Consider the following 15378-nt stretch of genomic DNA (forward strand, 5'->3'; position numbering starts at 1 on the left):
GTAATGTCACCACAGTGGCATCACACTTAACAGTTCAATTTTAGGTTTAAAAAAAAGAGAGAGAGTGTTAGGCCGCAAGGTGATACAGAAAGCTGGGTCATTTGTACGAAAAATGTGATTCTTACTGGAATGTATACAGAAAATATTTAGATTCAATTTCAGTTTCAAACTGATAAATTACTGAAGCTTTATAAACCTCACTTCATTAATGAAATTTCTGAATATATCTCTTTCTAATGGCACATCCCTGCTCAAATAGGCAGAATTTTAATTCTAGGTAAGAATACAATGTCAATGTAATGTTAGCCTACACTCAAAGCTAAAAGGTTCTTTGACTTTGACGTTTTGTGACGTGACATTTTAAAAGGCTCCATATACAAAATGATTCCTACCAATCCAAAGAACCCTTTAACCAGGCAGAGGACAGTGTGAGCATCCTCTATATAGAACCATTATTTTTACTAAAGATACTACTATGACAAAAAACACAAACTGCTATTCTTTCTTTCATGAGGACAAAAGGTGTGTATTTGGACCTGCTTGTGTTGTCGAGTCCTTTCACTTAAGCCCCATATTAGATAAAGCACTGCTGGCTGTTCTGTGGGTCAGTGCAGGATTGGAGAACAGAGAAATGTCCTGCACTCCAGTTATAGGGCTGTGTAAGGAAATCTACTGGATTCGTGTTCAGTAAGGTTTGCTTCTGTAACTCTTTTAGTTTTTATGCACTGGCTATGAAAACGATGTCAAGGTCATACAGTGAATCAACGGCTGAATGCACATGGAGTTATACTGACGTGTGTGTGTGTGTGTGTGTGTGTGTGTGTGTGTGCGTGTATGTGTGTGTGAGTGTGCCTGTGTATGTTATATGAAAAGTAGCGCATGACTAGAGGAGGAACTGAACCGAGTCTCCTTCAGCTTGGTCTCTTGATGACATACTGCCTTTTAACGTGCCCTTGAAAGGGTCATAATTCATATTGCAGTTAATTCTTATTGCAGTAAATCATCATAAATCTTTTTGCAGAGTGAGTAAAAAAGGGGCTTTCATCAGTGACCCCTTTGGTGTCAAAGTCTAAAAGAGATTACATGTTCATTTTGAATCTCCTAGAAATGTTAAATGTGCTCTTAACGTACAGAGAAGGGAATCTGTTTTGGTTGCTGTGATTTAGAAGGTTTAACTATTTTTGTAATTATAGATGCATTTCCTATGTAATTAAACTTACTGGTCCTGAAGGCGGCGTCAAAATGAGAATGTTGATGGAGCAAGACCATCACTAGTCACTGTAAAATGCTCTAAAACATGTAGCTTTTGTACCTGAACATGTAGCGTAAGGGAGAATTGTATGAGACATTTTGATTTAAACAGTAAATTTGGATTTTATTACATGTGCACTGCCCTTCATTAGTTTGGAATGGTTCCTTTGAATATGAATATGTGCCAAGATTGTAACATAAAACAGTCAGTCAGCTTCTGCAAAGTGTCATCCTTGGTATGAATACTAGAGCTGGGCATATAATACATGTTTTTGCCAGATTTGTGGCCATTGTAACATTATTCTTTACAACCTTAAAATAGGGTTGGGCTATTTTTTGATATTATATCATATTGTGATCAATTTTGTTATTGTAATACACAATATGCTTTTCTAAGCATATCAAGGTCGTTGTCAGTGCTTAAATTAATCTTTTAATAAAGATTCAGAATATAAATAACTGTACAGGAGTGTATCTGAATAGTAGCATTTAAGAATCTCTGTCTGAGGTCTCTACTGTTGCATTTAGTCTGAAGTGTATCATGATAAATATTGTGTAGGGTGAAAATGTCCAGCCCTAACCTAAAATAAATGTCCTGGTTGGTAACTTGGTCAGTGGAGGTTGATCTATCTAACATTCTGATCTTGCTCTGGAATAATCATTTACATTTATAGAATTTAGCTGATGCTCTTATCCAGAGCGACTTACAATGTTACTCGTATTACAGTGGTGGGCCAATGTAGTGTTAGGAGTCTTGCCTAAGGACCCTTATTAAATCGACCAGAAATCGAACCTCAGTCTCCCACATGGTGTGGTAGCTCACTGGCAGGTAGTGGTGTTATCTGTGGCCCCACACCAACCAGAGGCCTTCTGATGTTCTTAAGCATTTGATTATTTTATGAAAATGTTCACGTGTCCTGCAGTATGAGAGGGTCAGCACTGTATTTGAATGAGGGATTCAGATAAAAGCTAATAGAGATAGAGAGAAGTATGTGTGACTACTTGTTGAGTCCTGGCAAATGTACAAACGCCTGTTCTCCAGTTCTGATACCTGTGTTTCTCAAGCACATATTCATCCACAGTGAGTGGTTACAGTGCTGCTTGTGTGTGCATTTTAAGGTTCAGCTCGGTTCTAGCTTTGTTTGGCATGTGATAACGGTGGGATTTGGAATTTGTAGTGTTTTTCCATTGGCAAAATGCCATATTATTACCAATGTAATACTGCGGTCAATGTTTGTGATACTGAATTCCTTAACCCTGTACATACTAGATTTAATATTCAGTTATGAATTCCACAGGGTTCTATTTTAGGGCCTATCAAATTGATGGTAGTTATGACCGTGTAGGTAAGAGTGTAGGTTATCAAATATCAAATAATATAGTAAAAAGCATTTTGAAAGACCAGGTGTCTCCAAACTTTTGATGGGCAGTGTAAAGCTCAGTGCTTTGAATCTTACAGTATGTAGATTTTGAGCTTTTGTTTGTCAGTGTCATTTGAAAGGTTGATCTGTGGATGTTTGCTAATCACTTCATGAGGAGTCTGACCACACCCTTCTTATTGCAGTGAACAGCCTGGCCCGGTCCAAATACTGCTGACAGACAATCCGGAAGAGGTGTGGGAAGCCAGTCAGGATGCTGCCCTTGGCCCGCCACCTTCTGTCCAGCCACCCCCGTCTAATTTGCAGTCTGCTTTGAACTGTCCATCGCTTGGCGGCCCCCACCCTTCTGCACCTCACCCATGCCCTCAAGACCCCACTCAAGGCAGTGATTGGTTGTTGCAGAAAGAGGAGGAATGGGGAGGAATTAGGCTGTCGGATGTTCTTCAGGCCTCAGGGGTGCGGATCAGGCCCATCCGGAAGCACCTGGCCATCTCCCTGCCCTCTCTTCCCCTGGATTTCTGGGGGCTGTTGGGTGAGGACAGAGAGATGTCCCAGCAGCAACGGCCCCTGCTTACACCTTCTCCCTCTTCCTCCCCTGGCCCACCACGTTGGAGGGGGTCCTCCCATAGCCCAGACTGGAGCTCCCATCCAAGTGTAGCATCCAGCCCGCAACCTGCATCACCCCAGCCTGAGATGGAACAGGAGCATCCCAGAGGTCCGCTATGGCAGCCATTACGCAACCCGCCCTTAGCCCACTTGCCTGTCCCGTCCTGCTCCAGCCCCAGGCAGACCCCAGCTGCAGCCCGTCAGTGGTCTTCCTGGAGCCTGGACCGTCCAGATGCTGTGGTCTCCCCTCATGACACGCCTCCGGACCAGAGGCATCTTGTCACGCCTTCCGCCTCTTCTCATTCTCCTGGATGGCACATCCCTCCACGCAGCCCCCCACTGAGGAGCAGGAGCCTCCCCAAACACCCCTTCCTCCAGCGGGATCCTAACCTGGAGCCTGAGGACCAGGAGCTTTCCGAGCTGGACTCACTGTACCAGGCCAGTCTGCAAGCAGGCCCCGGCCCAAGCCGAGCCCTGCACAGGGCTGGTTCGCCAGCCTCAGGGAAACCAGGTATACTGACCACACACTCCCTCTTTCACTCTTCTTTGCTTGAGTAAATGTGTACTTTTCCCCACTAATCCAAACATACTAAACAAAAGCTGCTGCTATTTTTGAGACTTTCTTTGAGAATTTGTAATAAAACAAGTTAAGTGCAAAATTAAAGAACTTTTAACAAGAAAGTACACAGATGATCATGGCTGTATTATAATCAATACACGGGGGGCATATAATCTGCTTGCCTTGCACAGTTCCTCCTGCTGCACGGAAGCTGCTCTCTGGGGTGGGACGCTCACGGACCCCCACGGCTGAGCTGGAGAGAACTGCATTTGGTCCACCAGGCTGTCGCAGTCCCACTGCACATCTGAACATGGTGAGACATTCACAGATGACAGTGGTCTACAGTGGTCTACAGTGGTCTTTCCTGTCAGCATGCGATACGTCTGACATGCACTGAGATTTTGTACAAATGTACATCTAATTTACATATACAAACCTCGTGTCTCCCATATGTTTTCACTTTTTTAACATTATGTGAATCTGTCTGCTGTTATTTACATTGTAAATAATTTTTTAATGAGAAATGGACCAATAGAAATGCTTGGACTTGGACTAGTCTTTTTACATTGACTTTGTTTTTCCTCCTGCTGTGAAGTTGCTTTTTTTAAAGGCAAAGCAGCAAAGCAGGTTCACTGTGGTCTATATGTAAGTGATACAGAATGGACTCTAAACAGGTTGATAAAAGTTGATGCCATCTCTGCCAGTGCCACTCTTTGCTGTGGCCTTTTAGAAATGTTTTGCTGCTTTCTGATCTGTGAGCTTTGTATTTGTTCTTGGTTTTCAGTCTGATGACTTTAGCCGCATTATCTGCACAGTGATGAATGAATTAATGGGGCCATATCATCTCATATCATGTCATCTAGAGTTTGATGTAGTGTCTACACAGCATTGAAAGCAGCAGTGGGCAGCAAATGTATCATTTAGCATAGCCTTTCATCTGAGATAAGTGGCTAAGCTTTATTATTTCCAGTGTCTCAGAGGATTTCAGTCAGAACAGTTTGTTCCATATACTTCAGCCTGGACTGATTTTGTACAACACAAGGCAGCCAATCAGAACAGAGGTCATTGAGACATGTTTGCTCAAAGTGTTCTTATAAACGATTTCTGACTTTTTTTTGGTCTAAAAAACACAAATAAGTAGTAAAGTCACGAAGTCAGGAGCCAACTGCATTGGCTTTTAATCTGTCGCTGTAACGCTATAACCTTGGATCTCCATTTTCTCGTTTTAACTTTTTGACATAATGTGAATAAAAATGTCATGAAGAATAGACCAATAGAAAAGCCCCAAAAAATCACTTAGAATAAAATCTTTTTCCATTGACTTCTATTCAAAGTTAGGTCTCCTTTAAAGTTGTCATTGTGGAGATTCAAGGTTTTTGCGTTATAGTTACTTTGTGTTTGTTTGTTCTCCTCAGCCATTCTCAGTGGCAGATCAGGGGCTGCAAGAGCATTATGACGCTGACCACCTGCGCCACATTGCTCGTAGCCTTAGCGGGACCACCATTGGACGACGGCAGGACCGCCTCGCTGTCTCCCGCAGCTTTGTAAGTACCTCTCTCTCGCGTGCGCGCACGCTCTTTCTCTCGCTCTCTCTCTCATGCTCACTATGATATACCTTCATTGCGTTTTTTATTTATATACTACATAAGTCACCGCACATATGAAACATTCACTACCACTAATTGGAACTGTCTACTAGGAAGCCAAAGCGCAGCCTGTTCATTAGAGTAATTCAGCTCTAGCCTTTGAAGTCTGGACTTAGAGGAGCTCATTAATGGCCAAGATAAAGAGGAGGTTAGCACAGGAGCTAAAATGGGCTTGGTGACCGGCTAGCAGAGGGACCGAAGAGGGGGGGAGTGGAATATGTGGCCCAGAAATCTGACCGCAACACTGTCACTTCAGCATGAGAGTGACCACTAACACACGCCTACTCCCACTTTAGCCTGATTGCAATGTGCTGCCTGTTCCCAGTCAGTCACTGCTCAGCTTTCCCAGCTGGCCACCAACGTCAATAAACTGTTATCTGGTTGAATGTATATTGTGTCTCATGCCAACGTCAGTTTGGTGTAGAGTAGTGACATCGGTTGACGTTGGTATTTTGTTGGTCTTGTGCTTTTAAGTAACCAAAATCCAACGTCTTCTAAACATCACATGCCAATGTCATACTGATATCAGCAAAGTTGTGAAGAATGTTGACAAAAACCCAACGTCTGCTGAACATTATGACGTTAACTTCTGCATAATGTGAAATTCTAAAATTGTTAGATGTTATGTTGTTGTTTTTAAGTCTAACGTTGGAGCTTGTCAACTCCGTTGTGGTGTTCAGGTATGTGATTTCCAGCTAAAATGTAACATCTGCACACCGTTTGGTTTGATTGGATTGCCGACATCTATGCAACGTTGGGTTTTGACATCAACACGATTTTAGTTTTCAACTACAATTCAACGTTTGCCAACACTGGAGTTTGATGTCAACCCAGTGTTGGTTATGGATGTTCGACTTTGCCAACATCTGTGCAACGTTGGGTTTTGACGAATATCAGTTAACTAAAATGGAACATCTGTTCGTCGTTAGACTCTGAGGTCTTTCTGACGTCAAATTGATGTCCGGTGCCTGCTGGGTTTGCTTCACACACCTTCACACTCATGTACTGTATATATGCAACCTGCAGCCATGCCAGCTTTTGATGTTGGGAAGTTGTGACATTTCCAAATGACAATCAGATTTGAATATGAAAAAGATTCTTAATAAATAAATCCCCCCCCCCACTATTTCATATCAAACCCTCACCAGCATGCACCTACCGTTGTTTTCTATGACTTCTATCCAGCACATACTGTGACTTAAATAGTGGACAGTATGAGCTTTTTTAATCAGACACACACACACACACACACTCTGTCAGCACCTGCTACTGGCCACCATCTCTCGAAGTCATACTGCCATCCTGTGTCCACATGCTGTAACTGTCGACTGGAAAGAGCCCCGGGTCTACTCATGCTTAAAGTGCCTTGGTGAATACGGGTCTTTCCATGTGTGGAAGATTTAACTCCCCCTCTCTCCCTCTCTTCCCTTCCCTTCTTTCTCTTTTTCTCTCTTTTGTTTATGGTTGCATGCATGTGTATGTATGTGTGTGTGTATGTGCATAAATGCCTTGAATGCAAAGCTGGGGGACACCAGGGTCACATCATGTCACATATCTCCCCAGCTTTCTTGCTCACACAATCCTCCTGTGTGTCCATCAGCCCATCACGCCTTCCATTCCCACCATCTCCATCCTCCTGCCTCTGCAACACCCATTCAACAGCAGCCTGGGCTTTGTGTGGATGTCCCAGGTAAAGCTGACCCATCTCTCCACCTCCACAAGCTTCACACGCCGTGAAAGCACTTCATGTGTCACTCATGCTACTTCCTGCTTTCCAACGTTCATGACATTGCTTTGAGCCAGAGTGCCGGTGGTCTTATCCTAGTGCTGGTCGGTATATGGTCTATGCCAGTATACAAATCATTGGTGTACCAATTAGTGTCAATAAACACAATACAGAGGTTATATGATATCATAATATGATACAATATACTGCAACACTGCACGCATTATTTTATCATAAAATATTTTAGGCAAGCAGAACAACACAATCTTAAGAGACACTGCTGTCAACACTGCTTTCTAGTGTTCAGGGTTAAAACACAATATGAACCACTGTCTGCCTCCAATTTGTACGCATATACCATTAATTAAAAGTCGGTATTAGGGCTCCAAATGGTCCGGCAGACTAAGGCACTGCCACTCTGACACGAGGAAAACTGGTTTGAATCCCGGGTCATGCTGCCTGCCATCAGCAGCCACAGCCTGAGAGCGCACAATTGGCCTTGCTCTCTCAGGGTGGGTAGATGTCTCTCCTTCTCTTCTCACATAACTTCAGTGTGATGCTGAAGTGTGGGCGTCTGATACATCAGAACTGGTACCCTGCCCTTTCCTCCAAGCGTGTTGGTTGCCTGGTTACATTGCATTGGCAGCAGTTCGAAAAAGAGGTGGTGGCTTATTGCACATGTGTCGGAGGAGGCATGTGTCAGTCCACACCCTCCCAGTGTTGGGAGCATTAAATCTTATTGGGTACTAACCAATGATACTGTGTTTTTAAAAATTGATACAATTTTGCAAAACACAGTATTGATACTTTAATATATAGATATTTTCGTACATCCTCCTACACCCCTAGTACCAATATACGTTCTAGTGGTGCTGGTAGATAGTGAACACTTAATAAGCAAAGTGCTTCAGACAGTTTTGGAAGAACTCTATAAAATACATTAAAAATTCCTTACAGCGTTCCTGCATTGAGAGGCCACAAGTATAAAAGATCATAGATGCAGACTCAAATGTCTTCTGATGCCGTGATGCTGTTATTTTTTTAAAAATATGATAATACTGAATTTTATTGATACCGTCCAGCACTATCTTCTCCAGAAGTGTCAGTTTTACAGTGTGCTTCTGTTTCATTTTGCCTATTCGTTTATGTTGTGTATGGCTGTGGGAGAAATTCCACTTCAGTTGTGTTTTTTCCTTTTTGGATTGGTTTGGATCCTGTCCTTCACACTCCACCATCCCTCCCCCCGCAGGACGTGTCCAGAGGGTCCCCGAGCTTCTGGCTGTGTTTGACCGGGGTCAAGCTCCCTCCGGTGGGCGGCACTACGGTCCGGCACTGAACTATGGCGGCCACGTGCAACGGGTGTCCCGGGTCGCAGCATCCTTGGGGTCCAGGCATCTCCGCCCCTGGGACAGTCTATCAGCACTGGACTGGCCGTCGACCGGCATGGGACAGGCCGAGCCCTCCAGGCCTGGAGCTTCTCCCCAGACGCATCTACACCATCCCTGCGATCTCCTCCTAGGCCCAAGGGTGTATATTACTCCCCCAGCTACTAGCTAAACTAAACCCTTGGAGAAATAGCAGCAGTCCTGGAGGAATGTAATCCCTGATCACGCAAGCCACGCTTAGCTACAGCTCCATTACTATATTATGGGCTCCTGTCACCTCTGTTATACTCCTGTGTCTTCCTTACCACTGTTTTTCTCTTCTTCTTTTTTCCTTTTTTTATCTTGCCGGGCTGCTCTGCCCTCTCTCCCTAGTCATGCATAATGAATCTGGGACAGTCTCTTCCTTAAGTCCCCCTCCCTCTAGTTCTATCCCGCACAGCAGTGCGTTAAAAACGCTTTCCCCTCTTGGCCAGTGCTAGCTGTTTTGCCCCCCACCCCCTCACAGCATGTGTCAGTGCGGTGTTGGGATGCAATGAGGACGGAGCGTATGCGTATGTGTGTATGTGTCTGTGTGTTTGTGTCTGTGTGTTTGTGTCACTAGCAGGGGTCAGGCTAGGAGCATGCTGTGGTACAGGAAAGGCTGCGAGACTCAGAAACCTCCCGCAGAGGGCCGTCCCACTCCGAGCACTTAACTTAATTAAACATGCTGCGTGGAGCTGCGGAGTTAGCGAGAGCCAGCGGCATTCTGGCTAACTTTTTAATATCGGTGAGCTCCATTTAGCCTCTTCACAGCAGACGTGATTAACATGAGTGTGTGTGGGTGTGTATGTGAAGGCGTGAGCATGTCCTCATCATCTTCTAATAAATAAATCGACGACAAGCCATCACCCTGTTTCCTATTCCTTATTCCCTGCCCCACAAAAGCAAGTCCATTCAATCAGATCTTTGGAAATTTTCAAAGGATTGCTTTCCTTTCTTCCACTCTGTTGTTTTTGAAGGAAACTTCTCTTTTGTAGGGTGACGGGTAAGTAGTGTGTAGCTTGTACTGATTTATCAACTAAGTACTTGTAGACCCTATTAAAAAAAAAAAAGAGCAAAGTGGAAAAGAGCTGTACTCTTTTTTTCTACGTCTTCATCTCTCAGCTCTGACCCTCTGTTAGAGCAGGCATGTATGTGTGTGTGTGTGTGTGTGTGTGTGTGTGTGAGTGTGTGTTTGTGTGCAGCCCTGGCGTGGAGACTGGACGGGACTAACTTGACCTTTTCTTCCTCTTGTATGGGCATTCCCTGTAGCACATACCCGTTTTCTGTCTAGTGTTACAGGCAAAGACTGCTTTACTCGTTGTGACTGAATATACACTAATAAATGAATTTATTGTAAAAAAGAAAAAGAAAAAAAAAGTATGAAAGCTATGAATACTTAAGAAATATCCAGAGGAATGGAGAAACTCTACGTTATGACATTATGGAATGTTCTTAAAAACAACAACAACAACAACAATTTTAGTGGTTCTAATTATCTGCATTAAGACGAGTATAGTACACTTCAGAAGTGTAAAGCTGGAGTCAAACTGCTATTTTAATTCTATTGACAGTTCTCCCGTTTGTACAGGGAGATATGCCAAGTTAAGCTTTCTTTTTATTTCTTTTGTAACCTGCAGTGACACCGATAACGTAGCTACGAGGCTGATACGAGCATTCGAAAGGCAACAGAGGGATATGGAAGGGACACAGTCATTCCATGTACTTTTACGTCTCTTTGGAAGTTTTCTTTAGGGAAAAGAAAAAAAAAAAGGTTCAAGTTAAACTTGTGAGCCAAACTAGTTAAAGAACGTTTGGCCCCGATAGATGCTGCAGAGAAGTGAAAAGAAGCGGAAGCTTTCTGAGGGCTTTGACCTTTTATGGACGTTTTTTGCACAAGCTTTGAGAAAGGACTAGTTTATGCTGTGAGCATATTTTCAGACAAATAAATAAAAATTATTGACCTATTGTAACAGAGATTGATCTCAGAATACAGTTTGAATATTGCAGTATCTAACACGCTGGTCTTAATCATATTGTGATACGTATCATTTTTGCATTAGTGGTGGATTCCTCTGTTAACGTGATCGTTTCTTCATGTTAAATAGAGCGTAGAACCCGACAGATTGCTTTATAGACTTTTTGCCACTTCATTCACTTTATTTAACTTTGTCTCAACCAAAGATTGGCACTAACACAAAGAAAACCCCCCATTTTACCATTTTTGAAATCCGTCTTATCATCTAAAGGATGTTTGAGAATGTAGCAATGGTGGCGCACGAGTATGCTATGCAACAAAACGCACTCTCCTGAACAACCAGCAAAGAGACTGGGACAAACCCAAGTTGTTGTTTTGATTGTTTGTTCTTTTTTCCTGTTTGTTTTTAATGATTTCCCTTTTAACTGAGGAAAGAAGTGATGTCCTTGCTGAACTGTCAAATATGTACATATTAATGTCTGTACAAATAACAGCCTTTGAATGCTAGCTGTAGCCAGAGAGAGATGGATTTCTCCAAGATGATATGGCATTTCAATGGTTTTCCTGTTTGGGACTCATTTGTAAATGCTTGGGGCCGAGGGAACTTGTATTTTTGCAATAAAGTTATTACCAATGCACTCCAGCAGGGGCGCTGCACAACCGTCTATGTGCTCTATGTGTGTGTGCTGTTTTTAGAGCTACTCTTATCAATATTACCATGCCTTTCTTTTTTTTCTCTCTCTCTCTCTCTCTCTACTTTTTTACATGCACAGTCATGCCGTGACATTGAGCCATTCTACGAAACAGTTCAGACACTTTCAAGTTGCAATTTTTATCATTTTCATCCAGAGAAAACTTTTATGTTGTGGATTTAAAAAAAAAAAAAGTTATGTTTATCCTCCAAAGAAACATTTCTCACCTCTGACATATTATAACTATTAATAATATATTTTTACTCACACATGGGAGCTATTGTCACAATGACAGGGTGGTATGTGACTGGGTGGTAAATTACCTTATAAAATGGTTGCACTTATTTATGTGGTCAAGTTTCTGACCTAGTACACGTGCCAATCCATAAAAAATAATGCCTTGCGTGACGGGTGGTTGGGTTGAGCTTGACGGACCCTGTCTAACGTTAAGAAGCAACAAATAAACATAAAGAAACGTCAGAATATGCAGAATTCCTGTTGCTGGCTACTTAAAAGGCTCAAGTGACATCAGTTCATCTTTGTGATGTAATTTAAAGGAACAGTACATTTTGTTTTAGACTAAACTAATTTGTAAAGCAATGTGATAAGTCAAACCCAAATTTTTAGTCTGAAAAAACGAAAAAAAAGTATTTAAAAAGTTTTTTTTTGGAAAAATATGTTAATATTAATATTAAATAAAAATAATGTTAAAATAGCATCATATTATATATGATCTATATATATTATATATTACAATATATAATCTTTTTTTTACATGTTGGAAACAACCATGTACTACTGAGAATGTGTAATTTTCTCATATATAGTATTAACAAAAACACTTGAAGGAATAGCTTTAAGCTTTGGAAACACGTTTTGACTTTCACTTTTTTTGTGCTTAGAGGTGTTATTAAATACAAAATTTGGGAGGAGGAACATGCCTGAAGCCCTTCCATCCAATCTCACATCCTATTAATAACATCTCCACCTTGTTCACGTGTCAATGACAAGTCTTCGTAACTTTCCACCACCCCGTCTGCCCCCTTCGGTCATATCTCTCATTCCTGCCTCTACTTATCAGAGAGGGGACTGGCTTCCAACCACAAGCAGAAGGCACCTGAACTCCGGCCCAAAGTCCTTCAGTTCTTTCCCCTCTCTTTATTTTCCTCCCAATTCATCAGATCATCAGAACAGCTCATTGCTATCAAACATCGCTGGCGGTCGTCATTCACAGAATGACTATTATGGTAACTACAAAAGTTCAAACACATTTATATTAAGTTGGGCATATCCCACAGTGTTTTTCACCATACACCCACCCACTGGTCACATAACTGCACTGATTAAGAGAGGAGCAAATGGCAGAGAGTTGGATGCCTGCTGAAGCGAGAGAGCTCCACTTTGTGGTTATTTTCCCTCATTGCACCTACCTCAATGTTGTGGTAATGGTACCCTAGTGGCCAATATTCTCTATGTATCCTCGTGTCTCATTCTACAACACCTGTTGCACACACTGATACATACTATATGTGCACTACCTGTCCAAATGTTTGTGGACACCCCTTGTAATTAATTAATTTCGCTACTTTAAGTCGCAGTCATTGCTGAAACACATTCACACACACAGCGTGGCTAGGCCTATAGAGAACTATTGCCAATAAAATAGGACTCTGGAGAACCCTCGAGAGGGTTCTTGTTACTGAATGCAATCAAATCCTCACACAACTCTGGTTTCAGCTACATGTGCTTTTGAATATAGCCGTCTACAGGGTGTGGAACAGTGGGATCACATATGGTATTAGGAAGAGGGAATAATGCTTCCATCATACTGATTACATTAACATGGTTAACATGACCTAAAGGCTTTTAGGCTTTAGCCCAGTCTGCCTTGCAAATAAAGCCGAGAGAGACCTGTTTTATTTAGAGCCATCAAAAGAATTACACTGTACACTGGCAACTGACTGCCTGGCTGACTTTTTTTTTAACACACACACACAAAACACACACACACACACAGCTAGAAGCAAGGAAAGCACAGTTGACAACAGGGTGCATCACAGAATTTAAACTAAAAATAAGCAGAGATCTGGACAGTGGCAGTGAAATGAAAAAATTATTCTGACAAGAGACGAGATAATAAAACCAGTCTTCTAGCATTAGCTTTTAGCCTAGCGTGGCTCCCCATTTGTATCAACAACCCCATATTCTCCCAGCGCCGCTGTCACCTTTTACTGTTTTACCAGTTTTGACTAGGGCTTTCATTAGTGAGCTGGGGGCATAAATACAGTCAAGAATGTTAGGAAACAGATTGAAGGTTTTGGGATTGGCCTGTTTTCCAGCCCTGTCATTATTACTATACATATACACTAGGGATCCCATATTTTGTTTTTTTTTTCCACTGGGGTCATACCGGTGTCCTCTGTGGTTAGGATATTTTGGCCGGGGGATTTTATGTAGGACCAATGCAATGTGTATGTGTGAGGGTGGGAGGGACTTAAATACCTTTTTATTCATGAAACTACATTAGTACCTTAAGATACATTAATTTACCAAGACCAATAAATAACAATAATAGCCTATATGGCTAAATCATCACTTTTAGCTTCTATTTTGACATGACAATATGACAATAAAAAACTAAAAATTTATTAAAGTCAGTTACCCTTAAAAAACACTATTTGACTGGGCATTTTTAACTCCTCCTGGTGTGTGTCACAGGCTAGACCTGTGTGTGACATTGATCATTATTCACTTGAACTTTTCAGAATATTTGGTCCATTTGGAATTTGGACTGATTATTTTATATATAATATATATTTTATATATATTATATGTCTTTTTTTTTTTTAATGGACCAATGCTCCAAAATGACTTAAAAACAAATATATATATATATATATATATATATATATATATATATATATATATATATATATATAATGCAATTAATCCACATCTCCTGCTGTCTCTCTCTCTAACATGGATTAATGTTTGTGAGATTTTAAAAGAAGTTAAAGATAGTGTTTAAAGCTGTGAAAAACTGCACACCAAGTGTGAGCTGAATGCAGAAGCAAACAATTTAGAATTCCCAGCAGGATGCAATGTTTAGATCCCAAAGAGAGGATGTTACCCTAATATACTGTACAGGAGAAGGAGAAAAAAACAGGAGAAGGAGAAAAAAAAATCAATGGAAGAATGTAATTTAAAAAAAATGGGATTTTGGGGTTTTTACCAATAATAAAACACTGTTTAGCATTAGCTGGGCTTCGCATCACACATACACACACTTCCAGTTAAGATGATTAAACACAAGATGTGTTTTGGGGGCACTGGTGCTTTCTGGAAGTCGGAATAATAAACAAACGCATTATGAGAGAGAAACCTAGTTGAAATGAAGCATCAGCTGCTTTAGAGCTACACTGGTGCAGCCTTTTATTTTGAAGCGGGAAAAGAGGAACATAAGACATCTATTACAGTTTTGTTTGGTGCCGCCACTTCCCAGTTTTTCATTTTTCTTGTAGTTTCTTACTGGCATTGTAAAAGTAAACAGTAATTCAAGTGTTGGAACAGCTTGAGGCACGGCCTCTGTTATATCCCATCATGAGTTCCAGACAGAGGCTTTGCTGAATAGAGACGTGCAGCAGAAATAGTGTTTTAACTTGTGCTGCTCTACGTCTTTGAATGTTCTGCTCCGGAAAAGAAAATTGTCCTTCAGGCCTATTCTTCCTTTCCTTCAGTGATCACAGCAGCTGGAATGATAAGCAGGTAGAGAACATCACTGAGATACTTCAAGAGGATTGGTTCAGTGAAGAGAAGAAACAAAAGGCATAGACTGAAGCCATAAAACAAGAGTAGTAAGACAGGTTAAAAAAAGCACAGAAAGAAGTGCTTGATGAAATAGAGCTCTCTACAGTGTACCTATTGTGGTGACTAAGCTGTGTGTATTTGCTGAATTTGCAAACCTGTAACAGTCTAAGAGTAGAGAGAAGCGCTTTGAAGGAACATTCATATAAATATATAAATATAAAGAAGAGAAGTCACATGTTTAATTGAACTACGTGTGTCATCGTGATACTAGCCATGTCAGTTCAGTGATGTTAGTTACTGGCTTAGCTACCAGACATTAATCAAGCTTCCA

General features: G+C 41.5%; 1 protein-coding gene across 6 annotated transcripts in view; it reads left to right on the forward strand.

Moving 5' to 3' along the window:
• The window catches only part of usp54b (ubiquitin specific peptidase 54b), a 134904-nt gene extending 123700 nt beyond the window's left edge, over positions 1–11204 (forward strand). For 5 of the 6 annotated variants that reach the window (XM_072667213.1, XM_072667216.1, XM_072667214.1 and 2 more), the window contains 5 exons: positions 2816–3747; positions 3987–4108; positions 5211–5339; positions 6963–7131; positions 8417–11204. In XM_072667213.1, coding sequence (XP_072523314.1) covers positions 2816–3747; positions 3987–4108; positions 5211–5339; positions 6963–7131; positions 8417–8724 — 1660 coding nt within the window. In that variant the 3' untranslated portion in view covers positions 8725–11204. The remainder of the gene's footprint in view (positions 1–2815; positions 3748–3986; positions 4109–5210; positions 5340–6962; positions 7132–8416) is intronic. The other variant, XM_072667218.1, reaches the window with a different exon arrangement.
• Positions 11205–15378: the final 4174 nt, after the last annotated feature.

This window comes from Salminus brasiliensis, chromosome 22, assembly GCF_030463535.1.
Source record: "Salminus brasiliensis chromosome 22, fSalBra1.hap2, whole genome shotgun sequence".
NCBI lineage: Eukaryota > Metazoa > Chordata > Actinopteri > Characiformes > Bryconidae > Salminus > Salminus brasiliensis.